The sequence below is a fragment of the Vespa mandarinia genome, chromosome 12 (assembly GCF_050613455.1).
Source record: "Vespa mandarinia isolate Hongniang chromosome 12, ASM5061345v1, whole genome shotgun sequence".
NCBI lineage: Eukaryota > Metazoa > Arthropoda > Insecta > Hymenoptera > Vespidae > Vespa > Vespa mandarinia.
Genome location: NC_140821.1, coordinates 3,887,588 through 3,907,500, shown reverse-complemented (window position 1 = coordinate 3,907,500; position 19,913 = coordinate 3,887,588). Strand labels below are relative to the sequence as shown.

General features: G+C 31.7%; 4 protein-coding genes across 14 annotated transcripts in view; 1 reads left to right on the top strand and 3 right to left on the bottom strand.

Annotated features, from left to right (window-relative positions):
* Nucleotides 1-568, bottom strand: part of cv-2 (crosveinless 2-secreting protein) — a 26,678-nt gene extending 26,110 nt beyond the window's left edge. For all 5 annotated transcript variants that reach the window (XM_085660756.1, XM_085660759.1, XM_035883942.2 and 2 more), the window contains exons 1-2: nucleotides 552-568; nucleotides 72-182 (exon numbers count right to left, since the gene is read on the bottom strand). The gene's annotated coding sequence lies outside the window, so the exon portion shown is untranslated. The remainder of the gene's footprint in view (nucleotides 1-71; nucleotides 183-551) is intronic.
* A 1,145-nt stretch (nucleotides 569-1,713) lies between these two features.
* Nucleotides 1,714-10,130, bottom strand: LOC118449430 (protein PTHB1-like). 6 transcript variants are annotated; one of them, XR_014982846.1, is made up of 13 exons: nucleotides 9,741-10,130; nucleotides 9,525-9,613; nucleotides 7,965-8,229; nucleotides 7,219-7,481; nucleotides 6,694-6,824; nucleotides 5,698-5,875; nucleotides 5,249-5,497; nucleotides 4,904-5,143; nucleotides 4,461-4,747; nucleotides 3,921-4,091; nucleotides 3,413-3,561; nucleotides 2,743-2,915; nucleotides 1,880-2,018 (listed from the first exon to the last, which is right to left on the bottom strand). XR_014982846.1 is itself a non-coding variant. In XM_085660750.1 (12 exons), the coding sequence occupies exons 1-12, from the start codon at nucleotides 10,010-10,012 to the stop codon at nucleotides 1,788-1,790; spliced, it is 2,460 nt and encodes an 819-aa protein (XP_085516876.1). In that variant the 5' UTR covers nucleotides 10,013-10,130; the 3' UTR covers nucleotides 1,714-1,787. The 6 variants fall into 6 exon arrangements, 5 of the variants coding, with proteins under 5 accessions (XP_085516876.1, XP_085516875.1, XP_085516879.1 ...); XM_085660750.1 differs by lacking the exon at nucleotides 3,413-3,561 and having other exon boundaries at nucleotides 1,714-2,018; nucleotides 2,743-2,880; nucleotides 7,965-8,175; XM_085660749.1 differs by lacking the exon at nucleotides 3,413-3,561 and having other exon boundaries at nucleotides 1,715-2,018; nucleotides 2,743-2,880.
* A 379-nt stretch (nucleotides 10,131-10,509) lies between these two features.
* LOC118449436 (dynactin subunit 5-like) lies at nucleotides 10,510-11,557 on the top strand. The gene is made up of 4 exons (XM_035883954.2): nucleotides 10,510-10,695; nucleotides 10,758-10,945; nucleotides 11,025-11,136; nucleotides 11,213-11,557. The coding sequence occupies exons 1-4, from the start codon at nucleotides 10,648-10,650 to the stop codon at nucleotides 11,408-11,410; spliced, it is 546 nt and encodes a 181-aa protein (XP_035739847.1). The 5' UTR covers nucleotides 10,510-10,647; the 3' UTR covers nucleotides 11,411-11,557.
* On the bottom strand, nucleotides 11,495-15,572 carry LOC146872648 (ionotropic receptor 84a-like). 2 transcript variants are annotated; one of them, XM_085660755.1, is made up of 11 exons: nucleotides 15,499-15,572; nucleotides 15,048-15,245; nucleotides 14,740-14,903; nucleotides 14,335-14,664; nucleotides 13,538-13,653; nucleotides 13,252-13,422; nucleotides 12,635-12,888; nucleotides 12,363-12,571; nucleotides 11,995-12,269; nucleotides 11,722-11,916; nucleotides 11,495-11,634 (listed from the first exon to the last, which is right to left on the bottom strand). In XM_085660755.1, exons 2-11 carry the CDS (start codon nucleotides 15,214-15,216, stop codon nucleotides 11,559-11,561), a joined length of 1,959 nt encoding a protein of 652 aa, XP_085516881.1. In that variant the 5' UTR covers nucleotides 15,217-15,245; nucleotides 15,499-15,572; the 3' UTR covers nucleotides 11,495-11,558. The 2 variants fall into 2 exon arrangements, with proteins under 2 accessions (XP_085516881.1, XP_085516880.1); XM_085660754.1 differs by lacking the exon at nucleotides 15,499-15,572 and having other exon boundaries at nucleotides 15,048-15,291.
* Between the last annotated feature and the right edge of the window lie 4,341 nt (nucleotides 15,573-19,913).

The following is a 19,913-nucleotide window of genomic DNA, read 5'->3' as shown; positions in this document are numbered from 1 at the left end:
AACCCGTCGCTTCCGACGTCGTCCAGCCGTTCTGCGAAACATCCTCGAAGAAAAACGTTGTTACGACTTACCGGCTTGCTTCAGAGATGTTAGAAATCTAGCCGGCTTTACACCGTTCAACGTTAGAACGTCCAATTTTTCATCGTACAAATTCATTCTTCCTCCTCCATGATCTCGTTAATCTATGTAGAAAGGAAAAACATCGTATCGATTAACTTATACGATGTCTGACGATGTATCAAAGATTAGTAAACGCTATCACCAAACATTTACATCTATATATATATATATACACAAATATATAAATTAGTCTCGGAGAGACTAAATTCGTTCTAAGCTTCGCTTCATTTCCATAATCCGAAAGGTATAGAAAATGTTAAGTATGATATAATCCAAAGTAGCTATGCATTTTCTATTACTGAATATATATATATTCGATACATTTACTTTTCAACAAATTCGTTATCGTTCTTACGTAATCACGTTATTACGGAGAAAGAAGGCAAGAAAGTAAGAATAATAAAAAAAAAAAAGATATTATTGCGACTTACCAACTAACGTGGGACGGTATAGAAGAGTATAAGTATATATATATATATATATATATATATATATATATATATAAAACCCATAACTACTATAATATTACTAGTATTACTACTATATACTAGATATCGAGTAGATGTGAATTTTTCTCCGCGTTCCTGGCGTCGCGTGATCTCGGTGATCTCGAAGATCATTATGGAGATAACTGCGCTCCTACGTTCTGCTGACAGTCCTGAAAATATGCTATTAGTTAGCCTTTTTCAAATCGCCACGGGCCAATACATTTTAATTCTAAACGTACTTTGCACGCCATTTTGCATACATTATTCATATATACAACGAATCGAATAGCAAAAGGATCGTTGGAAAATGATCGAACAAAGCGCATACTGTTATTGCACTCGACGACTTAAACGCATGCTTTGCCATGGACATTCTTCCTATTAATTAACCTCGAAAAAGCAGAATCATGGCGCCAGAGTGAATCATTCCGCGGCGATTATGCGCTCTGCAATTGACTTCGCTATTTCGATCCAACGCGGCGGACCAGCGGAATAAAATTATCGGGCCAACGAGATAGGTGTACTTACGTAAATGCACACACGTGTCCCCTTCTTCTCCTCCTCACTCTCTGTTTCTCTGTTTCTCTCTCTTTCTCTCTCCTCTTCCCTCTTTCTCTCTCTCTCTCTATCTATCTATCTATTTATCTATCTCTTTCTCTCTCGTTGCTGTTTGCACTCCGTACCTGGATATGATACTTGTATATATGAGTTAACTCGCGGTGCATATGACTTCGACGGTATGTGCTTCTTGTACAATCATACACGAGACGATGTGTCGGAGTGAGCAATGGAATCAATGTTTTTATTGCTTCCGTGAAATCGTCGTAATAAAAACTTGACATTATCAACGCGTACCTCCTATATACTTTACCAAGCATACCAATTTCCTTTTCTTTTCTCTCTCTCTCTCTCTCTCTCTGTCTCTCTTTTTCTCTCTTTTATATGTTTTATTTCTCTTTTCTCCCATTGCTTCTTTATATTTTTTTTTTTTTATTTAATCTTATCTCATTATCGTCTTTCCTTCGTTTTCCTCTTTTCTTCTTCTTTTCTTGTTTCGTTTTTTTTTCTTTTTTTTTTTTTTTTTTTATTGCTTTTCTTTTGATATTTTTCTCTTTTTTTTTCTTTTTCCTTTTTTCTTATTTTCTCTCCTAAACGTCAAATCGAATTTCAATGATGTCATTATGAGAAATTGAAGTTACCACTTTCAGTTTCATTCTCATCGATACCGGACTCTTTAGAATCATCCAATCGTTCCACGGCATGTGTCAAACGTTTCTTCAATTTGGCTATATCTTTCATCGACGTGAATTTGTTCCATGAAAATGATTTGTTCTCCGTGTTGTTGGTTTGTTTCTTCGAGACAGATCTTAAGAAAACAGCTAAACCAGCATCAGCAACTTCTTCCCAATTCTAAGATATCAATATATATATATATATATATATATATATATATATATATATATATATATGTATTAATAAAAATTCGATTGATCATTTTAATACAATTAAATTGTGCAAAATTATTGCGACGTAATTGATAATCTGTACAAACTCATGATCGAATAACGAACAACTTCAAATATTTATATTGGTTAGATGTGTTTATACTAACAGAGCGGCACCTTTTCCCGTGACTTATCGGTCGACATTGTATGCGATAACACGTACGTAGCCGGAGAATGTCCAAGAGCTTATAACTGAGATTAAGAACGTGTACGAGATCAAGTACTACCTACATACGTAGTACATATGTATACACAATATAACGCTATTATCAACCAATCGCTAATTGTGCGAGAATTTTTTAACAGTAAAATCGTTTTTATGTACATTCTTTGCTTTCAATAAACATCTGGTTCGCTCCGCCGTATAAACACATACGTACATATGTATACGTATCTATAATAAATACAAAAAGAGTACGCCTACTATAACTCGTTATAAAATAAACAAACTATCCTAAAGTCATAAATAGAAATACAAGTATGATATTTATGATGATAAAAAAGTGATTAAATTTCCGACAGTATAAACATACTTTTTGGAGAGAAGCACTATATATATATATATGTATATATATATATATATATATATATATATATATATATATATATACACATCCGTATACACTTACGACTTCGTCACGCAGCTGTGCCTCGAATCCGATCGCCGACTCCAGAATCGTATACTTATCGTTATTTACGTTAAGCCGCAAGAGCAGGAGCAGCAACCTCAGCGCGCAGTGCAAGCCATGCCTGGCATGCTCTCGTTTCTGCAACATCCGGATAGCACACGCTGTCATAATCACTGCAATCATACGATACTTTTTTGTTGTTATTGTTGTTGTTATTGTTGTTATTGTTGTTGCGATGTACTTAGATTCATAGAATTTATCTGAATCCTATTGATATAAAAATTTTGATTTGGCAATCCATCTGGTAATAATATATTAGTCAGCATAGAATATAAAAAGGAAGGAAAAAAGATTATGTGTCATCTTAAATATGACTAATAATAATCTAATGTATCTATGATACGTGCGTCATACTGCATATGTATATTATTTCATTTAGTTTCTAAGAATCAATGATAATGCCTGTTGAAAATGTCTCTCGACAGAGACAGTTAAGAGAGTAGAAATTATACTTGGATACTCTCCGATAGATATTGAATCTCTTCTTGGATCTTTACAACGTAGCTCCTACGTGCAGCACGAAGTAGATTGTTCGATTGCTCTTACTGTAGGATACCAAAGCACTTGGGTAAATAAGTACCACTGGGGTTTCACTATAGTAGGCAATTACCGCTCGATTCGTGCACCCGCGATATCGGCTTCAGGTAAGATCGAAAGATATGCAGATAACGAAAGTCTTAACGACCTCCCTCTAAAGTGCTGGATATTGTTAAATGAATCGCTGCTTTTGCTATTGGAATGTCTGGGATTCGGGATGGTCTGAGAAAAAGAAAAAAAGAAAGAGATAAAGATAGAGAGACAGAAAAAGAGAGAGAGAGAGAGAGAGAGAGAGAGAGAGAGAGAGAGAGAGAGAGAGAGAGAGAGAGAGAGAGAGAGAGAGAGAGAGAGAGAGAGATACAAAAAGACAGAGAGAAATTTTCTGAGAAAACGAAGGTCGTTTAGTATATATCCCATTGTATAGGATGAACATTGTGAAACGAGTTTAAATCAAGTATGATCAACATGAAATTTAAAAAAAAAAAAAAGAAAAAAAAAATTCCCTATTTGAAAAGTTAACATTTGTTGTGCAGTAAATTATGAAGGACCATATGAAAGTAATAAGGGAATACAATATTTACCATTTGAGCCGCCGCAAGATCATCAAGAAGTCTGGAGATCGCATCATACGTCGAGCTTAAGAGGAAGGATAATCCTGTGGCGTTTAAAGATCGGCTATTCCTCTCTCTCGCAGCTCTTAACATCCTTTTCTCGATATTTCTCAACTGGGTCATCAGCAAAGTTAGTTCGTTCTACATTCATTAAAAAAAAATAAAAAAATAAAAAAAAAAAAATAAAAAAATAAATAAATTAAAAAAATAATAAAAAGAAAAAAAAACAGGAAAAAAGTATGAAGAATAAAAACCCAAAGGGGAACAAATCTTATGTTAGCAAAAAGTGTCTACATATGTTTAAATGATTATGACAATGATCATTAAATCTCACATGTATTTTATTCCAATGCAATTAAAAGACTTTCGTAATCATCTCGTTGTCCACTTTTATCTTACATCTATACTTTTGTCAGATTGAATTACCAAAGAACAAAATTTATCACGTAAAGGCAAAAGATGAGATCACTTAACGATTTGATAAGACATCAGTTTATCAAAGCTACATACGTTTATTCGATCAACTTCCTGCCGACATAGAAAGTGAAGTTCCATCTGCACGTGCACCAGTTGCACGTGATGCTGGCTTATGGATGCTGCGAGCCTTCCTGTCGACTTGTCCTTGAGCCTGTTAACCAGCTGCTGCACCACCAAGGACATCGATAGACCGTCGTTCGACTGCACTCGATATCGGTTGCTTGTACTACCGGAAACTATTGTCACTACGTGTCCAGTTTGAATGTGCTGTAGACCCAACATATTCCAATTCTGTTTTCGAAGATGATCTCCGCTAAATTCTAAGGAGGAAATATATTTTTTATACGAATAGAAGAGATAAAAAAAATGAATAAAAAGAAAGAAAGAAAAGAAAGATGTCGTCTCTCTGTCCTTTCGTTACGAAACACGTAGAAACTTTGCTTGACCATGTTAAACGATTAATTTGAATAAATTACCCGGAAAGAGCTGGTTGAATCCTACGAGCGACTCGTTGCACTTTATGATAACGGTGAAGGTCGATGTGTTTTCGGGCGGGCATGCTCTCAACATCAGCTTTAAGGGCAACTCCGTCGTCTTTTGTATTATTCGAAAATTCCCACGATCGTTCTCGTACGTAGCAGTTATTTTAACTTCGGATGACATAATAGGTAAATTTTCATTCGGATAAATCAACGTTTGAACGACGTGTTTTTCGCCTAAAAAAAAAAAGAAAAAAAAAGGAAAAAATAGCACGTCGTTGAAAAGAAAAACTCCCTGTTAAAATGTACAAAACCGTTCGAAAGTTTTTTTTCAAGACTCACAGAGATTTTGAATGACACGATAAGTGATCGTAGAGACGAATGGTTTCGACACGTCGATGCAAACTTGTACACCGTAAAGTGTTGTGTAAGATGACAATTCTATGGTTGCTCTGCACATAGACAATTGTCGTATCTCTTGATCCTCCTTCGATTCTTTATCAACGAAAGGACAAGGTTCCAGATCGGGAGAAATGTTGACGTTAACGAGCAATTCCATATCCGTTACAGGTGTTACCGCAAGTTGATCGCCTATATTCAAACGAGATATCCAATTGCAATTCACAAAAATAATGATATATGTTCTTCGATAGCCCCAATAATATTTTTTTTTTTTTTTTTTAAATATTCTTAGCGGATGAAGATCGATTTTTATATATATATATATATATATATGTTAAATTTTATAATTTTCTGATGAATAATCTTTTAAAAAAGAATCTAATCTTTACCCGAAAGTTTCATCTCCTTCAATTTCCTACGTAATTCTAACAATTCCTCTTCCGCAGCTATATAATCAAATCCACGTCGATGAACAGCCGGTGCTATGAAAAGAGAAGGTTCCGATCCTAAATAACAGGCTTCCAATTGTCCTTCCTCCGAGAGTATAACGATTAAACCATCCAGATACTAAAAAATAAAATACATTACAAATTTCCTTCAATCATCTCTTGAACATATCATCCACGTAAGTTCAAAGGATCTCAAGGTCAAGATCTGATTCCTGTTCGAACTTTTATCAAGGTACATCATATTTGAGAATTAGCCTAATTCCGATTTTCTTTTTTTTTCTTTTTTTTTTCTTTTTTTTTTTTTTGCCAAACCCCTTCCTCTTGCATTCCTTTTTTTTTCCTTTTTCTTTTTTCTTTTTTTTTCCCTTTTCGTTGTGCATTTGATTCGATTAATCTTGAGAATATATGTAGCCTGTGTACGAGGGTGATAATAAGTCTGATTATCGAATCAGTTCTCGGTATTAAAGCAATTAGCCAGCAGTTCGCACTCTCTGTCCTCCGGAAAGACAACAATGGCAACCTTGCTGGACGCTGCTGCGCATAGCGATAAGATAAAAGAACAGGCAGGACGATAATTACCGGCTTCTCGTCCTTCCCAGTACACCACCTCTTGCCTCTTCCTATCTTTCGTTATTTTTCCTCCTTTTTTTCTTTTTTCTTTTTTTGCTTCGTTTTCTTTTTCTTTTTCTCCTTTTCACCGTTCCCCCTCCACCACCCCCCGCCACCCAATCCCCGAGTATCCCTCTTCACTTTCAATGTTCTTTTTTTTTTTTCTTCTTTTTCTTCGTCTATCGTTCTCTTTCCATCGTCAGATCTCTTTCCTCGTCAGAAAAGATTAATGATCCTTTGGAGCTAATGTAGAAATGATGCTCTTACAAGAGATCAGATATCGCGTTATGTCGATACGACATAACATATAAAACGCAATGATTTTACCTGAAAATGTGCTCTAGTTACGGCTACCGGAACGAACGGTAGCTGTGCAGACCACTTGAGAGTTGTACCCTCGTAAATCATCAAGGTGCTTGTATCGGCAATTACGAACACCATCAGTTTACCATCCGGTTCTGCGCAAGAAAGAAAAATTTTGTTTTCTTTTAAGTATCATTAGCATTTACTTCACATACCTTACCTAGTGAACGCGTATTTTATTTTATTTTATTTCATTTTATTTCACTTTACTTTGGTTTAGTTTGATTTAGTTTAGTTCAGTTTAATTTAGTTTATTTTCTAAATTACGTCGCTCACCAGTTATTGATCACTTTCATTTAAAATATATTATTACAGGACAATTTTTATTAATTTACATTTGATTCGACTTATTTCATATTTTATTTCTTTCCTTTTATTTTTTCCTCTCTCTCTCTCTCTCTCTCTCTCTCTCTCTCTCTCTCTCTGCTCTTTCGTTCTTTCCTTCTTTCTTTTTTTCGTTCTTTATTTCTTATGAAAATTATGATTTACCTATGACGTAAGCGTGAAAACAAAGTGCTTTGTAGTCGAGCCTTTTTGTGTACTTTAACGAAGCACCAGTGTCCTTGAAGCAGTAAAGATTTTTCTCCCCGAGAACGACGATCCCGATCTCGAAACTGCTCAAGGTAACAGCACCGATATCGACTACAGCCTCTCCTATGTTGTAACTCCATTCTGGTTCCAAGCTCTTCGCCGCTTCGTTCTTCGTTTCTCCATCCTTTTGATTTCTTCCAAACTCAGCTATATTTTGATACCTAAAGAACATTTACGTTATAATTAATTTTGGAGATAAAATGAACGTAACAAACGAATACGAAATAACATTAGCAAAAGTTAACAAATTTTCTTTTCTTCTTTTCGTTTTCGTAAATCCTTCATTTTTTCTCTCTTTTTTTTGGGGGGGAAGGGGGGCGGGAGGGGAGGGGAAATTATTTGCAGACAAAAAAGAGAGGTCAAGTAAAAGGTAAATAATTGTTAACAATTTTGTTGAATAGGATGGAGAAAGGCAAATTCCAAGTATATGTACTCGAGTGTGACGTGTACTTGAATTCAAAGAGCACACGAGAAAGAAAGAAAGAAAGAAAGAAAAAAAGAAAGAAAGAAAGAAAGAGAAAGAAAAAGAGAGAGAAAGAGAGAGAAAAAAAAAGAGAAAGAGAGAAAAACAATAGGCTCCCATCATCGTCAGGTAAGTTACCTGGAAGCGTAAGCAAGAGATACCTATATATATAAGTACATGCCTGTAGCATTCGAGGATCCATGAGCAATTCGAAGTGACGAAGACGTCGTTCCGCGAAATGTAAACGATCGGTTCGGGCAACAGACGATTCCTTAGAAGTTGACTGAAGGCATAAGCTTCTTGCTCGTAAAAGAATAAAGTTCCGTCCAAGCATTGAACGCATAAGAAGTCTCTGCCACGTACACCACCGAATGGACCAACTACGAGGGATGCTGGAAAGCGTGGTAATCTGTGTTCGTAAGCAATTTCCAGATTACAATGATCTCCTAGAAGATAAATAGAAATATATGTAATATAAATGGATTATAAGACGATGAATGAAATACTTAAAGTTAAAAAAAGACTTAAAAAAAAAAAAAAAAAAAAAAAAAATAATAATAATAATAATAATAATAATAATAATAATAATAATAGTAATAATTATAAAAAGAATAACAAGAATAATCTTCGTTAAGAGATATTAAGAGAGATAAGAAAAGCAATCATCATAATATATTATTTGTATCGTCCTCAATGACTCCTTGATACTCATTAAAAGATTTTACTCGTCGACACATTCACTAAACAACCAGCAGAAAAAGCAGAAGAAGAAGAAGAAGAAGAAGGAGTCAAGAAAACGAACAAACGTGATTCCTGTCTGTTATATAGGTCAAGCGGATTCATTGCGGCCGCATTTGCGTGTATATTTGTACTTCGGGTGCACGTTTTACGAGATCGTTATACCTTAACGCGCGAGAACAGGGACGGTAAAGAGAGAAGGAATGACAATATCGTACGATCAATGAAATAAGATCGTTATGCGTATATATATGTATATATATATATATATACATATGTATGTGCGTATATATGTATGTGTATATATAGATATCTCTACGTATCTACGTTTATTTACATAAATACGTAACACTAATAATTTATATCTAACGCGCCATCGACGCCATCGCCATATTGAAAAGGCGCGCTATACGAATCGCGCAGGAAAAAAAAATGACGACACAAAGTCTATGCTTTTATTACGCCGAATTATCCTAGAATAACGACTGACCATTGAATTTAACGATATTACATAGCTCCAGGCATACTCGTGAAAGCAGCCTTAAGGCATTTCAAATAAAACTTATAACAGAATCTAAGTATACACAGGCCACACACAAATACATAGAGGAAGAGACGCCGCCAACCTACATACATTTGTATACATATATATATATATACATACATACACATATATATATATACATACATACACATATATATATACATACACACATACATACATATACGTTCCAAGAGATGCGATCGCTACCTGTGCACGCTTTCAGCATATAATGCAGTTACGAAATACACGAGCACAACAGCCTCCGGCAAATCTTTTGAGAGCTAAGATTTTTATTAATTATCCATAAGAAATAACTTTCGATTCAATAACGACATCGTCTAAAGATTTCCCTATCGATCTTGAAGAGGCCATTAAACGAATGGATGTCAAGAAACGTACATGTAAAAACATTGAAAATCAATTGAATATTTTTGCGTAATCGTTGATTTTTATACTAACCATGTTCGATAGATCCCTTTGTCAATGTAACCGTATAAACTATGAGCTTGCTCGATGTTAATACTGCCAGACGAGTATCTTGGGAACCACTGAAATGATATTTTTTGAATTATAAAACATGTCTGACGAATAAATCGAAACAATTTAAAAAAAAAAAAAAAAATTGAGGAAAGATAAGTCACGTGATTGTAAAACGGTTAACGATGTAACACTCACGATACTAATTTTCCCGCCTTTATGTCGACGATACAATCACCGAGTTTTGTTTCGGTCATAAGATCGATAGATTTGTAACCCGTCGAAGATTTTGTTTCGTCCTGCCATTGAGATGATAAATTATATATCCTTAAATATCCTTGATGACTGCCAATTACGACGCAATCCTTTCTGTCATTCAATAAAGAAACCACAAGGAGACTCGATCGATCGAACGTTTCGTTTGATCCACATTTTGTTCTCCACCATTCTTTCGTTTTAAATAATGACATTTTATTTAATTTTCAATCGTTCGATAACAAAAGTCACGCGTACGATACAACGAAATTTAATATACGATACAACGAAATCTTACTTTTACCTTAGACGACTACGAACTACGTTGCTATGACGGTGTATTTTCAAAACACAAAGTCGATTGTAATTGGTTATCCTATTACAATCTAATACGCTTACCCTATGAGTGTTTACCTATAGATTATTTTCGATTGATAGCATGAAAATTATAGGTTTATACATGTGTAGTAAGAGAGTATATATACATGCGCGTTTGTTACTTACAATTTATTTGATTACGAGATTTCACTTTTAATTGTCATTTCGAATACACGACAAATTTTATATACAATTGAATTTATTTCATTGATTTAAATTATAAATAAAAATTTTACAGATCTCTGTAAATATTGTCTCTCCTTAATGGCCAATGTTTTCGATCGATTTTTCACGACACGAGCGCCATCTGATAGCGATATTTGAAAGGTCCAAACTAACCTTTTAAATCCCAGTATTACGCAGACGAAGCAACTAATAATTAATGTTAACAAGTGATTTATATAGAATAATAAATTAGTTTCTTGTATATATATATATAAAGTGATCGATCATAAATATTGCCTACGTCGTCATGGAGCCCCAAGATATTTATTACAATATAGCTGAATACGTCGAAACGGTAATAAATTGTCAAATAAAATTATTATACAAGAACATAACCTCTTTATATTTATATTACAGGCTTCAGGAAATAAAGTGAGTAGACAGACTGTTCTTTGTGGATCGCAGAATATAGTACTGCATGGAAAGGTAATAGTACAATCAGATGCTATAATCAGAGGGGATTTAGCAAATGTAAAGGTTGGTCGATACTGTATTATTAGCAAGAATGCTGTAATACGACCACCTTTCAAAAAATTTAGTAGGGGGTTTGTACATTCTTGTACCTCTTTCGTCAGTATTTAATACAGATTGCTGTATACTTAAAGGATTATCCTTTTTGGATAGGGTTGCCTTCTTTCCATTAACTATGGGTGATCATGTATTTGTGGGAGAAAGGGCTGTTGTCAATGCTGCACTAGTCGGTTCATATGTATACATTGGAAAAAATGCAGTAATAGTACGTATCTGCTTGATAATTGGTAAAAAGTAATTATTAATTGATATCTTTTATACCAATTATTTATATTGAATAGGGGAGACGGTCGATATTAAAGGATTGTTGTTACATTGAGGATGGTGCAGTAGTACCACCAGAAACAATAGTTCCATCTTTTACTAGATTTTCTGGAAGTCCTGCTGTATGTATAGAGGACTTACCCGAATGTACTCTTGATCTTATGTTAGATTTTACAAAAAATTACTATCAACACTTTTTACCCGCACGAATGTAATATATAAAAATGTATATATGTTAATTTTGTATTTATATTATTTTATATTTCTTTTTTATAATATAATTATTTATATTGCTATAGAGTTAAAGCACTAATTACCAAATAATAATGAATTCAAAGGAAAATATAGGCAATAATTTTTCAACTAAGGTGTAAGAACTTGACTACCATTGTCAATTGCCTCCATATCTTCTCTAATATCTTTCATTTTTGATTTTTGCCTGTAAATAATTAAATTTAAATAATAAAATTTAAATTACTTACTAATTTAAATTTAAAATACAAATCATAATATAGATAAGTATTACATTCTATGCCACAAAAGTTCCATGGCTAATACAAAGAAAGTGATAATTATGCCATATCCCATTATCACCAATGCAAAGTGGCTTTCAGTAAATCCTATGCTTATGAAACTCATGTGACCATCACATTTGGGCTTTCTTGTATATAAACGTCTTTCTTCTCGATATTTTAAACCAGTTTCTTGTATTATTAAAGCACTGTAAAAAGTCATATATTTTAATACATAAATATTACATCATATGAATTAGTACATTATGCAAAAATAAAATTTATACCTATTTTTTAAAATTTCCAAATATGGAGATTGTGTTTGAATGATAAAGAGTGGATAAAGTACATTTAAAAAATTGATAGCAGTTAAGCCACATTTTTCATCCTCTTGAAAAGTTTCTTGTATTATTTTATAAACAGTACCAACTTCACCATGAAAAGCAAAGAGTTCATCTCTCATTTTCTGAACACCTTGTTCAATAGACATCCAAGAAGATTTTTTACCCTTTGGTTCAATTCTTTCATCTATGAGAGTCCTTCTTATTGGATCCTTAAAAGACTGTTATAGAAAAAAATAAATATTTTCTAGTAAGCTCATCTTGTTATATATAAAATTTGTCTTATAAAATTTGCAGAGATTTTAAATACTCACATTAAAATAATATCGATTATATACAGCATCTTGTACACCTAGTTTCAATGGACTATTATAAAGATCAGTAACCGTTTGAATAGAATTTGTCGTTGATTGAAGCAAAGCAACAATATTTGCTGTATAAGAAGTGTACAGACTCAATGCAGCTATCAATAACATTAAGGTGACAATACGTGAAGGAATTTGATACGGTTCATAAGAATATCCTATAAAAATTAAATTGTAGAAACTAATAAAATAATTCATTTTAATTTATTAAGAACGAACACCTTGTTGGAAAAATGCTCCAAGAATAACCAATATATCATCGCCAATAGTTGGCTTGCCAGGATTCATCTGTTTCCAATATATCGCAGACTTTGCTGATGCTCCGCAATTATATTCCCATTTCATAGATATAAAGAGTAAAGTAATAATGAGAAGAATGAGGACACCAATAGCTATCCAAACCGAACGATGAAAAGGCAAGACAAATATGTTGCTTACTGTCGAAAGCAATGGTTGTCGAAATATAAAACGTGATCTACATTAAACAAAAAAAAAAAAAGAAAGAATGAAAAATATATAACGTTATTATAGATTAAAAAATTCGAGAAATGAAAAAAAAATGTATGAAATTAATTTACATAATGAATGTTTCTTTTTATACGCGAGTGTATGAATACTGCATATCACCGGGCGTTAGTAACATCGATCACCACTTGGTAGCATTGAAAGTTTATAAATCTTACGATAGATTTAAAATTTTATTTAAATCTACGTAACAAATAAATGGTAAAAATTTGAAATTAATAAAAAATAAATAAAATAAAATTCAATATTTTGGAGGAAATTTGAATCCGATTGATCGCAAAAAAACGTATAAATATACGTGAAGATATTTTACCCAGTATGCGTGTAAAGTTGTATATATTTAACTATTCCTATTCGTTCTTTTATAAAAAAAGTTCCAGTTCCTCCGAAATCAATTTCACGACGTTGCAACATGCCGGTCATACCATTCCACGATCCATTTTCATCTCTATAACCCCATGTATCTGCTATATTGAATGTTACCCTGAAACGAACGATACAATTTTTAATTGAAAGTATTGGATATTTTTATCTTTTCACGTCGATCTTTCTCCATTAATTATATGGAATTTAAGAACCAAATTAAAAACGATACTTACGTCGCATTCATTCGATTTACCAAATGAAGTACACATGAATAACCAGCCTTCGTAACTGGATCTATATGTTTATTGTGATAATCAGTTAAATGATTGATCGTGTCTGGATCTGTCATCTATCAAAAAAGAAAAAAAATATAGAGAAATAAGAAGAGAAATGTACGTACTCATTTAATATAGAAGCTTGTGGAAATAAAGCAATGCTTAAAAAAAAAAAAAAAAAAAGAAAAAGAGAACGAGTATGTTTAAAAGTGTTAAAAAAAAAAATAGAGAAGTAAAAAATGATTCATCGAAAAAATATCTTATCACTAAAACACGATTGTCTGATCGTAAGTAAATTTAAAATTAATCGAATTTAGGATAAGCTCTACGCGAAATAGTGTTTGATATCTCAAATAAATTGAATGTAATCTATTCGAAAGATAATTTTCGATAACGATATTGTGCAATTTCTAAAGTAAATGGAATTAGATATATTCTCTCTTTGTCTTTCTCTCTCTCTCTCTCTCTCTATCTTTCTCTCTCTCCCTCTCTCTCTCTCTCTCTCTCTCTCTCTCTCTCTCTCTCTCTCTCTCTCTCTCTCTCTCTCTCTCTTTCTCTCTCTCTCTCTCTCTCTTTCTTTCCTAAGATTTGATGAAATCTTCACTAAATACAAATACATAAAAGAATTATTTTTAATTATCTCACTCGTTTCATATCATCACGTTGATATTAAACTACTATGAGATAAACAACTTATTGCTTATCATATAAAAAAAAAAAAAAAAAAGGAAAAAGAATAAAAAGCTTTAATATACCACAAGACAGGATTTAAGTGGAGTAAGCTGAAGATTTCTTCGTCTACGGGATGCTGGATCATAATTTTTCATAATGATCCCACGTGTAAACGACCAATTTCCACGATCCTCTAAAATTACATCTCGATAGGGACTGGGACGATATATTGACAATAATTCTAGAAAATTCTTTTTAATCCTTCGTGCTATAATAACGTCGCTGTCCGGATAAATAGTAAAATTACGAAAAGTTTTCATTATAAATTGTAGATCCTTCGTATCTAATATTGTTCTTGAATCTTTCAAAAATAACCATTTAGTCGGTGCAACGAACATTCTTTTAGAATTTGCCTGAATTGAAAATAATCTATAAACATTTAATTACAAATTAAAATAACAATTCATTTTATCTCTTATACGTTTTACCTCGTTTAAGATGTCAATTGCACGGTCACAATCGAGATTGATAACATACAAATTTCTATGTTCTAAATTATCATAAATTTTAGGATCGAGCCGATCGAATTCATTTCGAATATCATGTGACAGATGTCTTTTCGACATTTCCTTTGATAAGCCGATTATATCGTCTGATTGTATTTATTCAGTAAATCCATTAAGATAAAAAAAATTTTTGATGATTATGACATTAGTGATATAATTGCAATATTATATAATAATAATAATAATAATAATAAGAAGAAGAAGAAGAAGAATAACAATACAATTATTACCTTTAGAAAAGCATAAACGTGCAGATATTCTTGACGGTGGAAAAAGATGAAAAGTGGCGTCTACGATGAATTTCGAAAGAATATCATTCGTTTTCCATGAAAATTCGGAAGATCCCTCGATGGCATAAGAATTAGATAGAAGAATTACAAGGAGGAGTAGCAACAACATTGTGTTGTCCTTCGAATACGTGAACTTTCCTTCGATAAATCGTAAAATATCGTTATAATCTATAGTATAAAGTCATAAACACCGAGGGCACAGCGTTTACGTATGTATAATACATACGATTAACGTGGAACGGAATAATAAAACGACAAAAGAGACTTTTCTATGCTAAGTTCACAAAAAAAAAAAAAAAAAAAAAAAAAAAAAAAAAAAAAAAAAAAAAAAAACGGTTTAAAATTAGTCGAGAATTTAAAAAGAATAGAGTTACATCATAGTGGTACAAACCTTCGATATTTCAATTTTCTTTGTTTTCTGATTTTCTTTTTTTTTTTTTTTTTTTTTTTCTTTTTTGTTTTTCTTTTTTCTTTTTTTTTCTTCTTTTTTATTCTTTCTTTCTTTCCTTTTTCTCTCTTTACAAAATACCATTTCATTATATACTATGCCGTAATATTCCAGATTTAGCAAATTATATTCTCAAACAGATAATTTCGTTCTAATGACTCGGATAGACATATCATTTGGACGTTTACTGTTAGAAAAGTATCGCAGCTGTGTTTGTTCACACGAGAGAAATTATTTTTTTATTAGCCGAACTATATAACGCTTATAACTCTAGGAGAATTAATAGATCGAGGATATGTAATTTTTGTAACGATGAAAATTCTAACGTAAGAATTGTAAGAAAGATATAATAGCAGATTAGAGAAGACAGTAAGAAAATCATTGGAGACACGAGAATGTATCGTGTACTTTCACCGTGCACGGAACTATTCTTTGTGTTGCATTTTTTTTTTCTTTCTCTTCTTTTCTTTCTTCTCTTTTTTATTTTTTCTTTTTCTTCTTTTTCTTCATCTTTCTTACTTTTTTTTTTTATATAATAACACATTTCCCACGAAACGAATTATCTTGTTATATAGAGAATGAGGAATAAGATAATCGAAAAATTTTTTTGTTTTATCAGACACACACACACACACACACACACACATACACGCGTCCATATAAACATAAATAAATATGAGGGAAAAAAAAAAATTGTGAAAACATCGCATTTGCGATATGTCATTCTTAATTAAATTGCATTGGCGACGATGACAATCATAAAAAAAAAGAAGGCAATAAAATATTAACGGTTATAATTCATGTCTGTAAGAAATAAGAAATGAGAAAATTATTTGAAAATATCGAAATTCAACGAATTGACGTGATGGAACGCGCGGAATTAAAATTTCCCATGATTTCTTTCGTTTCATGAAATACGTCTCTGTTACTGAACGATTAACTATAAATCCCTATTTCTTTCTTTCTTTCTTTCTTTTTTTCTTTTTTTCTTTCTTTTCTCTTTTGTTTCACCTTTGTCATTTATATTATTTATCGTATTAACCATTATTGCAGCTCGTAAAACGATTATATTCTGAGTTTTCGACACGTTGATATCACGTAAACAGGATTTTCTACTTTCGAGGAAACAAGAGGGCTACCAGAACGAAGGAGAAATCGTTTTTGCTTGTGAAATATACAATGTATATATATATATATATATGTATATATATATATATATATATATATATATATATATCGTTATCGGCATATAATATAATCTTCGTGTTAATTATCGTGACTTGATTATCAAGACAACTTTTAATAGACGACGGGAATGACAATCGATGACAATGCATTAAACATTATTAAACATTGTGCAGGTTTAAACGATACTATATTAAACGAGGATGACACGTGATATTTTCTACGATCGTTATATTTTTTATTTTTCGTTTTAAAAATGTTCTTCGTTTGCGGAAACGATGATAAAACATATTTATACGTCAAGGCTATGTTATGTTACATCGTCGTAAAATTAGAAAAGTAAAGTTTAGAGTTATGACCGTATGTTCTCGTTCGATCGCGTGATGACTCGGTGATTGGCACGTGAGGCGAAGCTATCTAAAAATTTCTTATCATCTTATCGGCATTTGTTCAAGGGGGAAAGAACAATCAAGTCGACAAAAACATAGATACATGCGCATATTTCACAAAGGAGCTTATTACATCTTATTGTTTTCAACTTTTCTGTATTAATCTGTCTTTTGTTCTCTTATTTGTTTTTTATACATCTTTTTTCTTTTTTTTTTCTTTTTTTTTTTTTTTTGTTCTTTCTTTTTCTTCATTCGATTAAAATCAAACGAATTCAATCCGATTCGTAAATTTTCAGATAAATTGATCGATCAATCAGATATTTATCACAAAGCGTTAAATATTATAATATGATTGATACTTTTTGTTGAAAGAATTTTTAAATATTTCCTTGTTGAGAAAAATTGTAAAATATTTCTTATTATTTCCTCGTCAGGAATTTTCAATATTGTTCTTTACAATTAGAGTCATCTATATAAATACATTGTAAATATATGTATACATACATAAATATTAAAATAAGTTTCCAATGAAACTTCGATATTATGTAATTCAAATAATGGCGGACAGGTAACAGAAAAGGATCTGTGTTTTCCTCATTGAAGGAATTGTCGGATAGACAATTTTAAATTGATTAAATTAAAAAATCATTCCATAAATTATATACAATATTTATTTTAATTTATTTTAGTTTATTTTAGTTTGCATAAAATGAAAATATATATGTATGCATTACAACCAAGTTGGAAAAAAATGATCATTTTCGAAAGTGGGACTTGGCTCATAATACCATTTAAGTAATGATAATTAAACAAATTAATCTTTAATATATATTATTAGATGAAAATAAATTATCTTAAATTTGTTTCTTTAGGTTTTCCGGAATAGTTATATCTAACACGATTTCATAAAAAAAAAGATAATGATCTGTTTTCGTTGCAATAATTAAATTTACATAAAGATCATATACTTCGATTAACAGGGTTAATGATTGACTAATAATTTCACACTTTCTTGCACATAACATATCGTATATATATATATATATTTTTTTTTTTTTTTTTTTTTTAACATACAAGAATAAAAGAGATATCGAAATACGAAAGAAATAGAAAGCGCGATAATATTAAAACCTAATGGAAAGTAAAGAAGCTCCGTATTAAAATATAATATTCAATTCGTATAATATGCATTCAGAACGTATATTGCATTCCTCATAAAAAAAAAAAGAAAAAGAAAGGAAAAAGAAAAAAAAGAAAAAAGAAAAAGTTTCCATTGTAGAAAGGTAGATGCTGATAGAAGGATTAAATTACATTTACGATCGTTAAACAAAAAATGATAAAAATTCCATCAGTTCTTGGATAGATTTCATTTTGCAATATTTTTGATAAAACAAAACTTAATCAAAAGAAAAGAATTTTATATATATACAACTTCGATATAATATATATAAAACATCTCGATTTTACCATCATTTATTTTTTTATTCTTCTTTTTTTTATTTCTCGTGGACAATCAACAAAAAAAAAAAAAAGAAGACAGAGAGAGAGAGAGAGAGAGAGGGAGAAAGGGAGAGAAATAATGCTGAATGTACATAATTCGTGGTAGCAAGAACTATATAAGTAACTACGTCAGTATAGAATCGTACCGGTTTGTCGACCTACTATCTAATGAACGAGCTATGCCATCGTAGGCTTTCGAAGAGACTACCGATGACGAAAGAAATACACGTTACGAATAAAGAGAATCAAGAACGTTGGAAGAGTCATTATTTCATGTAGTTGTTCGTTCATTAAATGATACTTCGTGCTACGAATAAATAAGTAGTTGGAAAGTCATATAATTCTTCAAAGTTTAAATCCTCTTACAAACATACGTATAATTTTGATTTTATATATATATACATATATATATATATATATATATATGTGTGTATACACATGTGCATGCATATGCATGTATATATCTATACACATGACTTTCCTCTTCGCACGTATCGCTTCACTCGACGAATATGTACTAATGCGATAATGCGACTTAAGTGCTCGTTAAATTTCAAAACTGTTCTCTTCCACCTTTTCTCCTTCCACGTTCGCCCCCATCCTCCTCAATAATCTTTTGTCTAACTACGATTCTTAGTAAAATCACTCGAGTCGAACAATCGTAACAATTTGCAAGAACAATTCTACTTGAATGTGAAATAAAGTAAAAAAGAAAAAAAAGAAAATATATATATATATATATATACAACAAAAAGAAAATGATAGAACACGTTTTTTATCGATGATAGGAGAGGAGAGGGGTGGATATCACATCAATAGCACTTTTTTTTTTCCAGAATAAAATATTTTTTCTTCTCTGCGTATTGACACAGATTTCTTTCAATGAAAATATGCATTATTCATGGTTTTTCTTTTTTTTCTTCTTCTTCTTCTTCTTCTTCTATGCTTGTTAACAATGTTTGTTAATATTTTTGATTTTTTATTTATTTAAATATTATTATAAATTTTGTCAATCGATCAACAAATATATAAGGAAATATTAGTCGAAGGTTAGACCAGTCACCGTTTATAACGCATTTGACCTTTCCTTTCGATAATACTGAAAAAGAAAAAGAAAAAAAAAACAGAAGAAAGAAATAAAAAAGAAAAAAAAAAAGGACACCGAGCAAAAGCAAGTTTCTATCTGTTTGAAGGTGGCCTCGCGAAAAATGAACAGGAGAAACGTGAAACAAATGTAATCGACTTTACTCAGCTATCTCGTGAAAGAGAGAGGTAAGAGCGAGG

What these genes read in the sequence shown, in the direction of transcription:
- LOC146872648 (XM_085660755.1), bottom strand. Translation starts at nt 15,216, where the DNA reads ATGTTGTTGCTACTCCTCCTTGTAATTCTTCTATCTAATTCTTATGCC. An exon ending in CAATTGACATCTTAAACGAG is followed by an intron (nt 14,665 to 14,739) that starts GTAAAACGTATA and finishes TTTTCAATTCAG; the next exon opens with GCAAATTCTAAAAGAATGTT. An exon ending in CAACTTTACACGCATACTGG is followed by an intron (nt 12,889 to 13,251) that starts GTAAAATATCTT and finishes TGTTTAATGTAG; the next exon opens with ATCACGTTTTATATTTCGAC.
- LOC118449436 (XM_035883954.2), top strand. Translation starts at nt 10,648, where the DNA reads ATGGAGCCCCAAGATATTTATTACAATATAGCTGAATACGTCGAAACG. An exon ending in TTCAAAAAATTTAGTAGGGG is followed by an intron (nt 10,946 to 11,024) that starts GTTTGTACATTC and finishes CTTTTTGGATAG; the next exon opens with GGTTGCCTTCTTTCCATTAA. An exon ending in TTGGAAAAAATGCAGTAATA is followed by an intron (nt 11,137 to 11,212) that starts GTACGTATCTGC and finishes TATATTGAATAG; the next exon opens with GGGAGACGGTCGATATTAAA.
- LOC118449430 (XM_085660749.1), bottom strand. Translation starts at nt 10,012, where the DNA reads ATGTCATTATTTAAAACGAAAGAATGGTGGAGAACAAAATGTGGATCA. An exon ending in TAACTAGAGCACATTTTCAG is followed by an intron (nt 5,876 to 6,693) that starts GTAAAATCATTG and finishes TTTATTTTTTAG; the next exon opens with TATCTGGATGGTTTAATCGT. An exon ending in ATCTTGCGGCGGCTCAAATG is followed by an intron (nt 2,881 to 3,920) that starts GTAAATATTGTA and finishes CGGATGTTGCAG; the next exon opens with AAACGAGAGCATGCCAGGCA.